Here is a 12857-nt window from a genome sequence, read left to right on the forward strand (position 1 = left end):
TCCTTGGTTCTTTTGCAGCCATATGACCTAGCTCTGCCCAAGAGATATTAGATGTTGAATAGAGGCCTTGGAAAGATAATACCAGCTAAATAAAAGACCAAACTTCATGAGGAGAAAGGCTTTGATTGTTTCTTTTTGGTAGGAGCTAGTGTGAGGATGTGCAAGCTGGAGCTGCAGCAGCCATTCTGCAACCACAAGGCAACAAATATGAATAATGCATCACAAGGGGAATGAGGGAATGCCAAGATACAAAGGGCTTGAGTCCTTGGTGATATCTTTGAGCCTCTGCCTCCAGGCCTCTTGCTATGTAAGATAATTAGAAGTCTTTACTGCCTAAGTCACTGTTAGTCAGATATTTTGTTACTTGCAAATAAAATTATTCCTAACTAATATAGCGGGTCATCTTCAGCCTGGCCAGGATAGGATTTGCTGACTATTTCACCATACTAGCTTTGTGTGCAAAATACACAGGGATAAAAATCCCTTCTATAAATTACCTCAAGCAGACTTTCTGATACAGAAGATCAGAGTGTGGTCTGTGGATCAGCAAATCATTATTCTCTGGAGTTTTTTCAAAATATAGATTCTCAAGTTCCCACCCCAGACATACTAAATTAGAAACTTTGTGGGTAGGGCTATCAATTTGTATTTGCATAAACCTTCGTGGTAATTCTGGTACAATGGAAAGTTTAAGAACCACTGATATTGAGGGTCAAGTGCAGTGGCTGCATGTCAGAAACACCTGGGGAACTTGAAGAAGATTCTCAGACGTCACCTGCACAGTTCTGATTCAGCATTTCTACAGTGTAGCCTGTGAATTTATATTTCCCAAAAGACCCTCAGGTGATTCACAGTAAAAGCAGGTTTGGCAACCAATGGAACACAGATGAAAGCAGATCATGTATGCCAGGGGGCTGTCACTAGAGTAAGAGATGAGGAGTAGACTTAGTTGAGTAAACTTAGTCGCCCCTGGGGACAGGTGAGCCAAATTACGGATTTTCTCACCTGGTAGGTAAGGGAACTAACTACTTGTTTTTAGAAGCCTTTTTCAGCTCTAAGATCCCTAGGATGCCAACTTGAACTTTGCAGGTCTGGCTGGAACAAGCCAATATGGTTTTGGTAAATTACATAGACAGACTCATGAGCAACAAGTGAGATGGACTGAAATTGCCTAAAGTTTAAAGAGCAGCCTTCCTCCCCACTGCTGCCAGACCAAATAAATCCAAAACAGGTTTCCTCTTCTGCCTTCCCAGGTTATGAGACAGCAGGTTTGCACCGCAGATGTTCATTTATAGAGTGCTAGACTACACCTGCTTCGTGCTAGGCTTGTGCTTTGGGCGTTATTTCATTTGGAAAATATTATTTTTAAAAAGCATCATCTTAAGGGATCTTGCCTTCTGAACTGCGTTTCTTGTTAAGGTTCTAAATCGCTGAAGCAGCCTACTCACTGTCCATCCAAATAGGATTTTAACCCTCTATCCTGCCTCATCTTTGCCTGTACTGGAGATGACAATCATTTTTTCCCCATCCCCACATCTCCTTCCAGGAACCTGCTGTCACCATTTCCAAGGAGCCTGCTCCCCTCTCAACCTCTCCTGAGTGAGTGTTTAAATCTGTAACACTGTGAAAAATAAACCACCACCACAAAACACCTCACTGATTGACTTTGGAAGATTATTTTGAAAGCCAATAAATAAAAGAGGGAAAGTTAAGCATGTATCCTTCCTTTTCTATATGAGTTGTACCTTAAACTAATCTAATAGTTGACGAGGGGGACTTTGTCTTCATAGAAGCTGAGGAATAAAGACAGAAAGATGAAATCATGTGATCTTTTGCAAGCCCTAATGAATTAATGGGATCTAGGGAGTGACCATCAATGGCTGTTATGTCACAAAAGAAAAAAAAGACATTCTGTGTCTCTGAATGGAAGTCATGATACTGCTTATGAAAGTGAAAAAAAAAAAAAAAAAAAACTGAAGGTGAATCTTATTAAAGTTTATGGACTAATGTTTATAGGAAATACAGAGGACAGAGGAACATGTTAAATGAAACCAAAGAGATATAATCACCATAATTTAGACTATGGGAAACTTCATGAAACAAATGACCCAGTTTTTCCAACAAATTGCACGGGAAAAAATCCAGCACTGTAAAGCAATCATCCTTCAATTAAAAATAAATAACTTTTTTTTAATTGCATGGGAAAGAAGTGAGATGGAGGGGGAAGCCTACAGATTATTTAAGAGTCATGTGAACCAATCATAATATGTGGACCTTGTTTAACTCCTTATTCAACAAAGCTTTAAAAATTATAGGAAAAATAAGGAAATGTGAATGATTCCTGGATATCTCATAGTATTAAGAAAATATTGTTGATTTTATAGTTGATGATAGTTTTGTGGTTACGTCTTTTAGAGGAAATCCTTACCGTTATGTTTAGTGTTATGTACTGAAACATTTACACATGAATAAAATGACACCCCAAATTTCTTTCAAAACAATCATGAGGCATGAGAAGGGGCAGTCTACAGAGAGAACTAGACAGTCCCTGTGCTGTTAACTGTTGAAGTTGGATGAAAAATAACTAGAAATTCACTCTACAGATCTCTACAGCTCTATATATTTGAAATCTTTCTTTCTAAAATGTCAAATTTAAAAAATTTAAATCATTTTTATTTCTATTTTTTTAAATGTCTTATATGGGTCATATTAGTATAGTATTTTATGTTTATTATGTATAAATATAGATTTGTCAAGTTTTACTTGTTCATCACTGCTAAGGATACACAAAAATTTGGGGGTTTTGTGTATTTTACACTTGCATGCCCACCTGGACTGGAAGGTCCATGGAAGCAAAGATCTTCCTAGTATATACTCCAGAGAGTTAATATCTTGAATAGCATGTAAAGGGCTCACCTGCAAATACAACTTGTTAAGACATCATTCCAGAAGGTAGTGTTGCTCACTTGGACCCCTATTTGTGGACACCTCCATCCTGACTTCATTGTCGGTGGAGGATGGACAGTCCACGTGACCAGCCCAACCACTGGGAGGAGTTGGTTTGCTTGAGGCTTTGTAGGAAGACCTGAAAAGATTGAGACTAACTAAATCTGTGCTATGGAATGGAGAACTTGATATATTTACCATACAGTTAATATTACAGATGCTACAGGAGAGTTCTCATTTTTAAGTTCACGCCCTCCTTATGAGGGTAGAAAGTAAGGTGAAACCCCCAGCAAGGTGTGGCTGCAAAACATCTGTCCAGATTCTCCTTGCTATTGTCTCTGGCTCTTTCTCCCATGCTTTGTTTTGCTCCAAAAACATCTGGTGTGAAAACAGTGGTCCCCATATTAAAGCTCTTCTGGCTTTATTAATTTATTCTTTTATTTGGCTGCTCTGGGTCTTTGTCTCGGCATGTGAACTCTTCATTGCGGCATGCAGGATCTAGTTCTGGCCAGAGATTGAACCTGGGCCCCCTGCATTGAGAGTGCAGAGTCTTAACTACCAGACCACCAGGGAAATCCCAGAGCTCTTCTGATTTTATGAAGCTCTCCATCTGTCTTATTTCCAGTTGCTAAAAGTTCAGATTTCCCAAGATTTCCTCAATTTCCTTTACCTTGAGCTGTTACTTTTCTTAGTTACACAGAACTTGAATGCACTTCCCCACTTTGCAGGTTTACCATCAATCCTCTAATATGTTTCACTCCAGGAGCACCTTTTCCTTTGGCACCATGTAACAAGTCTGTCCCTTTGTTCCTTGAGAGCTGAGCTTTAGGATTGCATGGCTAAGTCACTCAGTCAGGTCCGACTCTTTGTGACCCCATGGAGCATAGCCTGCCAGGCTCCTCTGTCCGTGGAATTCTCCAGACAAGAATTCTGGGGTGGGTTGCCGTGCCCTCCTCCAGGGGATCTTCCTGACCCAGGGATCCAGGGATCTCTCTCTTAGATCTCCTGCATTGGCAAGTGGGTTCTTTATCGCTCGCGCCACCTGGGAAGAGCTTCAGGATTGGGAGAGGATATTTATCCTGGATTGATGTCTTGTAGGAAAACCAGTTTGCAATTACAATGTAACTTATGAAAGGACCAGCCCTTTGAGTAACTTCCCTTTTAAGTAGTTAAAAATCACCCCAAACCTGGGTCTGTCTCCTTGTCTGTGTATAATCTGTTCCTCTTTCCCAGAAGACTTCAAGGTGGTACTATAGTATCTGTTTGTAGAAAAGTATATTCTATTTACCTAATCCAGATTTTAAGAGGAAATCTTACACTCAGACATCCAAATGCTTTGGAATGTGCTCAGATTCAACAGACTGTGCAATTTAAATTTATAAAACAATAGCTCTGTTGATAAAAGCCAACAGTAGATGCCAGGCACTATTCCAAGGGTTTTACATGCATTAACTCATTTAGTTAGTTCTATTACTATTCCCATATTTTATGGGTGGAAAAAATGAGGACAAAGTTTATTATTAGAGACATAGCACAATGTATGGGAGAACACACAGATAAAGTTTATTTATTTGAGGCAGAAATATACATCAGGAGAGGATATGGGTATCTTGAATGAGGGCTGCAGTAAGAGGTGATTTAAATCCCGTATAGAGCAGGGGTCCCCAACTGTTAGAAGTGGGGATGCGCAGCAGGAGGTGAGTGGCAGGTGAGCAAATGGGAAGCTTCATCTGTATTGACAGTCACTCCCCATTGCTCACATTACCACCTGAGCTCTGCCTCCTGTCAGCTCAGCTGTGGCATTAGATTCTCACAGGAGCACAGACCTTAGTGTGAACTGTGCATGTGAGGGATCTAGGTCGTGTACTCCTTATGAGAATCATCCTGAAACTATTTCCCCCCACCACCCCGTGGAAAAACCATCTTCCATGAAACTGGTCCCTGGCGCCAGAAAGGTTGGGGACCGCTGTTACAAAAGACCGTCCTTCTGGGTCTTTGTTTATATTTGGTCAGTCATCTTCTCTTTTCACACCTGACTGGTCCTAGGACCCTCTCCAACATACGTGCACAACTTTTTGCTAAAATGGATCCCACTGCAGAGGCCTGTGGGCTGTTCACACTTATTATGGGGTGGTGTCCCCTCCCCTTTTGTCCCCCAAAGAGCCTCCCTGCACATGTGCAGACGGAAGTTTTCCTTGACCTCAGGAGTGGTCATCTTATCTCTTTACTTCAGCAGAGCTCAGCTTCCACCACTAGCTTTGTTCTTGGAGTGTCTGGGTGGGAACAAAGCTTCCATTTTACTCCACTTGACAAATACCAGCTGTCCAGCCCAGGGGCCCATCTATCTCATACCTCATGACCACAGGCAGCTTGGGTCTGAGGTGTGTGGCCTCTCTCCTGAAGTGACCCGGTTGGGAAGAAGAGAGGGAAGCCTGGAAGAGTGAAGAAACAGCCTACATGAAGAGAGGGAAATCTCGGGAGAAAGAAATCTGTGGGAAAGCTCTTGAGGTTATTTTAGACAAACCTAATTTTTGAGATTGCTAAAGCTGAAGTATATAGAGTTACCCTGGTTTTTACTTGGCTATTTAGTAGAAAGAGCTGTGGTCCAACCTGGCTCTCTGCCATCTCCGTGTGATGCAGAAAATCACTTTGTCACTCTGGGCCCATTTCTTCATCTCTAAAAAAGAGAGAAATCCTGTCTATTGGTATCTGCCATAAGTAATGATCGGAATCTGTTCACTGTTACTTTGAAGGGAAGTCTCAGAGAAAGTTCTAAGGGCTTCCATCTTTAGATGAGCTTAGGAGGACTCTGGTTTGGCTTCTGAGTGTAACAAATTCCTACTATTGAATTATTTGTTTGCAGGGTCCCACATTCACATGTTTTGTAGAACTCATGCTTGGAAATGCTGACGTCAGGCTTCAAGACAGCTGAGCCCCACTAGACACCAGGAAAACCCATGGCCCTGGTTGCATCTTTCAACATGACCAATCCACAGTAAGTAGCACTGGGATCTGCTTTCTGCGGGTGCTGAGTTGGTATGTTGGGATAGGGGAAGTAGCCAATAGCTCCTTCCCCAGCCCCGTAGAGATGGAGGGGCTCCAGGTGGTTTTGTCCTTGAGCCTGACATTAAAATAACTTGTTAAAATCTACTTTTTCTCTGAGTTGCCTTACTCATGTCATCTCATTTTTTTAGTTCAAAAAGGCAGAGGAATTCTGTAATCCAAAACTGGGGTTGTAGGGACCAGCCTGGTGGTCCACTGTTTAAGACTCTGTGGTTCCATTGCAGAGGACACGGGTTCAATCCCTCGTCAGGGAACTAAGATCCCACATGCCACACAGTGCAACCAAAAGACAAAACAAAACTGGGATTGTAATCCCATTGCTAGTCCAGTGGAATTACTAATATCCCATTGGCCAAAACAAGTCTGTTGATTGAACACAGCATCAGAGGTGGGAAATATACTCTTCCTTTTGATGGGAAGCTGCAGAGTCACATGGCAAAGTGAGGGGTGCAGAAAGGAATCACTGATACATGTTGTCTACCATACTGTTCTTCTTACCCAAGACCAGGGACCAGTCCCAACACCCAGACCTTTACTCCCCCTAAAGGAGGCCTTGTCTCCTTCTGCTGAAAGATGACCACATGAGGCGAGATGGTGCCGGGCCATTGGTGCTATGACCATTAGCAGGAGGGGAAAAGAGAGCAAGAAAGTCAGAAAGACAGAAGTAGCTTATCCCATGCTTCTCAGGACCACATCCTGTTAGTCTCAGAAACTCACCCCAGCCCTCCACGAACATCCCAGGGATCAGAAAGCCCCGGTTCAGCAATCCATAGTTTCCAAAAGAAAAGAACAAATTCAGCCCAGTGTCGTCTAGTTTTGGGGGAACATCTGGAGGAGCCAGGATTCCTGCATGAACAACCACACTTCTGTTCCAATTGTTGAGAAACACAGCAACTTCACATCCCGCGACTGTTCTGTCTGAAGATCTTGAGTCGTTTTGTAGACGTCACACCATGATGAGTACTATTATCCGTGCTTGACAGGGAGCAAAGAGCTAAGGTTTAAATAAGGCCCACAGAAGAGAACTGGGGCACTGGAAATTACTGGGAGAATTCAGGTGGCTTAGGCCACCAACCTGTGGTGCTCAAGAAAAATCCCTGTTTTCCCTCAATTATCTGGATGATTCAAGCAAAAGAGAAGTAGGCAGATGCAGCTCTAGACTTTCCAGATCGCTGCCACGGTATATTATTGGGTCACTTTCAATAACTAATAATCTTGGTAGTTGGAAAAGCTTAGCGTTTAGAACCATCCAGCCCAGTGTAGGGACTTCTCAATTCAGAGTCCCCCCACTTCCTCTTTCTCATACCCATATCAGGTCATATAGAAGGGACAGCACCTCTCTTTCACCTCGTCGTGCCTCTGCTGGGGAAACTGAAGCCCCAGAATGCAGAGGCCCACAGAAGTCAGCACTGGAATCTGCACTTGAGCGCAAGAACAGTTTAACACAGACTTGGCTGTCACCTCAGCCTTACCACTGGCCTCTCAACGATCCTTGGATAGTTAATTCTTACTCCTCCTCACTGTTTGGCCAGAGGCATAAGACCCAGCCCTTCAGATTCTACAGGATGAGCGAGGCTCAAAGATTTGTTGGGGAGACCAAAGACGGCACCCCAGGAGGTGAAAGCAAAATGATCCAGCTTACCCTCTCTTCACAGGATAGCTGTTGGTGTTGGGAGGAAGAGTTCTTGGTTACCCAACACACTGCAGGATGTGCAAAGTCCCCTTTCCTATTGATGCTGTTAGTGACCTCCTGTGGTCGCTGAAGGTCACAGCCACAAATTCCTCCACCAATTGCTAAGTACCCTGCTGGGTTGCTTGATAACCGGTTACAGGAGGTAGCCCTGCCCCGGGTTGAGATGCTCTGTAATAATGGAGTTGTGGGTTATTTGCAGGTCCCTTGGTGAGTCTGACAGTAACCTAGGATGAGACTCACAACCTCTCGAACATTTGATCTATTGATCCCCATTTCCTACTCTCAACCTTAAAAGAGCTGTAACAGAACCAGTGTGAGTAGGAACAGAATAGCATCCAGGACAGCTGGTCCCTCCTGTCTGCATGGCCTGAAGGCTCACTCAGCCCCTCCAGATCAGCCCCCTAAGCACCAGCAGTACATTCAGTTGTGAGCAAGCACCTCACTTCTCTATTGTGTACAGATGGTAGGACCATTACAAAGAAACCCGGGAGACAATTTACAAGAATATATTAATTACTCCAACATAAAGTCCGGTGACTGAGAAGCCTAAAAGTCTAAATTCTGGCTTTGCTGGTTGGCAGAGTTTCCATCTGGGTCTATACCTGCCCCCAAAGCTCATGTTTTCAGATGTGAGCACGCTTCTGCTTTTCCCCAACTGATGAAGGAGATGGCACGGGTGGTGGGATGGCCAGTGGGGAGGAACGGAACCTCACCCTCCTTTGCCCTCCTCCGCCCTCCTCCAGCACAGCAGTGATCCCGTGCCTACTCCCTCGTCTCCCTGGGGAACAGAAACATCATTTTGTTCTTGGGGGATGACTCTGTCCTGTTGCCATCCTCCCCTACTCAGGCCTGCCACAGAAAGAGGACTTTCCGAAGTTGAGATCATCTCCCAACAAGTAGACGAAGAAACCAAGAGCATTGCTCCCGTGCAGCTGGTGAACTTTGCCTATCGCGACTTGCCCCTGGCTGCCGTCGACCTCTCCACAGCGGGCTCGCAGCTCCTGTCAAATCTGGACGAAGATTACCAAAGAGAAGGGTAGGTGTGGGACCGCTGAGTAGCTAAGAAGTCTGTCGCATAAACACCCCAGGTTTCCATGGGTACCTCCAGGGAGGCAGCCCGAGATGAGAGATGCTAGATAGTCAAGAGACCAGAAGTTCACATCAGGCCACATGGGCCCTCCTCCTCAGACGCAGTTTCCTCAGAAAAAGGCTGTGGGCACAGAAAACATCAGTTGCTGCTGGACAACTCGTTAAGGGAACATTTGCTTGGAACTCAGGGAATTATAGTATTTAAAGGCTGTTAAAGTCCCTAAGGGCCCATACAACTCTCAATCTGGACACCTAAGAATTGGGAAACCCACAGGATAAGTGAGTCACCCAGGGGGTCAGAGCCCATAGGGAATGGATTTAGACTGTACTTTCCTTATATCGGGCTTCCCAGGTGGCTCAGTGGTAAAGAATCAGCCTGCTAAGCAGGAAACACAGGTTCCATCCCTGGGTCAGAAAGATGCCCCAGAGAAGGAAATGGCAACCCACTCTGGTATTCTTGTTTGGGAAATCCCATGGACAGAGGAGCCTGGCGGGCTACAGTTCATAGGATCACAAGAGTTGGACATGACTTAGCCACTAAACAGTGTTCTCTCACCAGGGACGGGATCAGGAAGAGAGCATTCTGTGTGCGGGAACACGCTAAGGGCAGAAGGGAATTTAGCAGCATTCAGCCAGGAGCTTTGCAGACCTTAGCCGTTCCTTTTCTGGTGGCCTCTGATACAGAGTGGCCCCTACCTACTTTTATTTAGCTGGTCAATCAGATTGGACATCTTTGTTCAATCTGGGCATGGGAGACACAGCAGTGAAACCCTCAGTTTACATGGGGGAAGCGAAAGGTCAGGAACAGGTCCTGGGGTCACAGGGGGTCCGACTTTCCCCAGCCCCACCCTGTGGCTCTTAGATACAGACTTTTAAACCCTGGCCCTGAGCTTGGGAGCCAGTCGTGGGCTATTCTCCTTCCCTGGGTGCCGCTGGTAAATATTTTTGGAACACGCCGACTGCTTTGAATATAAAAACTAAGGGTTGCCAGGTTATTTTAGAAGCAAATGAGAAGCCTTAGCTACAGTTAAATTTGCAGAGCTTGGATTCCCCCCGCGGATTTACGAAGGGGCTCCCGGCCTTCCCCAGGTAAATTGCCCAATAATTGTGAAACCCATACACTTTGTGCAAAAACTTCACCCCAGGGGCTTTCTCTGAAAATATAATCTTCTCCAAGGACAGTGCTTCGAGTCAGCAGGACACTGGAAACGGATAGGCAAAACGGTTGGATATAGTTCGCGATGCTTCGCGGACGGCGGCGCCATCGTCTGAGCACCGGCTGCACGCTCTGACCACAGGGTCTCCAGGTCTCCAGGTCCTCGCCTCCGCCAGCGACATTGGCGGTCGAGCCTTCCCTGCGCACCCGGTTCCCGTGTCACTGCCCTCTGGCGGTCAAAATTGATAGTACACCCTGGTATCCTTCCCCCCGCGGTTCTCAGGGACTCATTTGCCACCTCACCTGCACCAGCGTTAGGTTCTTTTCCAGTTTACAGTCTGAAGGCAAGAAGAGGGAAGGATCCTCGCGGGTCCTGGTTCGGACCGTGTCCACGGTCTGCACCCTGTGGGCACATGCACTGCAGCGGTCCAGGCTATGGGGCACCACTCCTTCGCTTGAATTGGAGAAGGCAGTGTCCCCGCTTTGTCATTCCGTTGACTTCTGAATCAGGCTTCTGCAAGGTTTCTTCTGAGCAGGGAGAATACAAATAGGATGCCTGCAAGGCAAAGAGGCTCTTGATTTGATTTGAGTCTCCAGGTGCGCCCTGGAACGCTGCTTCTGTTGAGTAAATAGGAAGCAGCCTGGCAGAAGGGATTTGCTTCCCCGCTGGAGTTCTCCGCAGGGGGCTCCGTTGGCAGCCACAGGGCTTCCTGGAGGAAGGAAGAGCAGGTACAGGACACCAGCCAGAGCCCGAGGAAGCCGAAGCAAAGCACACTGTGAAGGGAGGAAAGGCTCTCCTCACAAGCTTCTTCTTGGCTCTTGCTGCACTTCCTGGGGTTTTCCCATAATTTCCAACCTGGCCTTTTCTGAAACGATGCAAAACAACATGATTTCTAGGTCTTTGAAAAGCTGTTCTGTAAGTCTGGTCAAATACACCTCTTCCTACTAAGTGAACTGTTATATATAGGAATGAATATTTTCTGTAGGAAGTGATGAGACCTCAGAGTACCCAGCAAGGGGGTGCCCAGTGACCCAGCCACCTTGCCATTCACTGCTTTTGAGTTCCATGGTATTTCAGTGCTTTTAAGTTCCCCAGAATCTGCAAATGTTAGAGCTGGAGGAAAAAAAATTCTTAGGACGTGTGTATTCTAAATACTCTAACAGGATGCCCGAGTCCAGGGAGTGGAAGGAGCTTGCCCAAGGTCACACAGTGACTTGAGACGAGACAAAGATAGAGCCTTGGCTCCTGATCCAGGCTGGCACTATGGGCTTCCGGTTTGTCATCTGTCCCTTTAGAAAATCACATTGTAACTGTGGTGTTAGCCTACATTGCACATGTGATCCCACTCTTCGGCTATACTGTCAAAAGTGTGCAGTCACTGAAATGTCGGTAAACCCCTAGGCAAAGATGGAAAAGATTCATCTCTGTCAAGCGCTTTGACTTTCCTAACAGACCTTTGTCCTTCTCACGTATCTGCCTGATGGAGCTTAAACTGCAGAGCTCTCTGCTGTCCACCCTCTTTGCTTCCATACCCAGACTGCCTGGGGCTCAGGTGGGAAGGTCAGACACCTGGGCAGATTGGCACTGTCTTAGTTTGGTGGGGCTGCCATAACAAAGGACCACAGACCGGACAGCTGAAACACAGATATTCATTTTTTCACAGTCCTGGTACTGGGAAGTCCAAGATGCAGGGTCAGTGGCTGGGGGGGCTCTCTCTTTGGGTTACAGACAGCTGTTTTTTTCGCTGTGCCCTCAAATGGCCATTCCTTGTTTTGTATGAGTGGAGAGAGTGAACTCCAGTCTCTTCTTCTTCTTATAAGGGTACTAATCCCATCATGGGGTCCCAACCCTGACCGCATCTAAACCTAATTGCCTCCCAGAAGCCCCACCTCCAAATACAGTCACAACCTGCAGTACTGGGGGGCTGGCCAGTGTTTAGGGCTTCAACATTTGATTTGGGGGGTGGGGTGGGGGAGAAGGACTCATCCCACCTGTAGCATCATTCCCCAGACTCATGATCTGCAGTCTTAGCTTGCTTCTGTTTTGCCTGGCAGTCTTCTGTTGTCCTGGTGACCTTTCACCCCTGGTCCCCAGACGGCTATTTCAGATTCCTCCCATTTCCCCCAAGCCGGCTCTTGCCCCCAGCAGATGACCTCATCTCCTCCTTCCCTCAGGAAGTAGAAACAGTCACAGACGAACTGCATCCCACCCCCTCTGTCCCTTGCATCCTCCCTTCTAGGGCCCACCTTACCTCTGAGTGCTGATTCCGCTCCCCTCACACCTTTTCATGAACTTTGCTGCCTCAGTTACATCCTCACTCTGACTCATCACACACTCAGGTCTCTCACATCCTCCCCCGACTCCACGTCCCATTTGCTGCTACCATCTCTCTCCCCGTTTGCAGCCAAACTCTGCTCCCTCCCGTTCATTCCTCGGTCTCCTGCAGTCCAGCTTCAGCCCTATCTGCAGGGCAACTCTCCTCAAGATCATCAACAGCCTCCATGTGGCCAGGATCTTTTCGTTGTCCTCTGTCCAGCCTTTGAGACTGTCAGCCACTCCCCCATCTTGAAACACCATCTCCTGCTGCCCTATCACACTCTCCAGATTTTCTTCCTACCCCTTTGGCTGTCCATTCTAGGCCTTTTAAAACTTATTCTTTCTCTGCTTGGTCCTTGAATGTTGGGGTCCTTCATTTTCTGAATTTGGCCATTTTCACTCTACTAATTCTATCCACTGGGTAAGTGCATCCACCCCCATGACTGAAATTAACGTTCTTCAATTTGTAGCTTTCAAAGCCACATCTCAAACACAGTTCTCTTCCTTTCTCTCTCAAACTCCTGGCTCACATACAATTATTTCCTGGACATCTTCACAGGATCCCAGATACACATATAATCCTAACAAGCGTC

General features: G+C 46.1%; 1 protein-coding gene across 1 annotated transcript in view; it reads left to right on the plus strand.

Annotated features, from left to right (window-relative positions):
* TMEM266 (transmembrane protein 266) overlaps positions 1-12857 on the plus strand; it is a 119397-nt gene that overhangs the window by 50016 nt on the left and 56524 nt on the right. Inside the window, exons 2-3 of the mRNA XM_065906978.1 lie at positions 5810-5941; positions 8550-8738. Coding sequence (XP_065763050.1) covers positions 5904-5941; positions 8550-8738 — 227 coding nt within the window. The 5' untranslated portion in view covers positions 5810-5903. The remainder of the gene's footprint in view (positions 1-5809; positions 5942-8549; positions 8739-12857) is intronic.

This window comes from Muntiacus reevesi, chromosome 15 (assembly GCF_963930625.1).
Source record: "Muntiacus reevesi chromosome 15, mMunRee1.1, whole genome shotgun sequence".
NCBI lineage: Eukaryota > Metazoa > Chordata > Mammalia > Artiodactyla > Cervidae > Muntiacus > Muntiacus reevesi.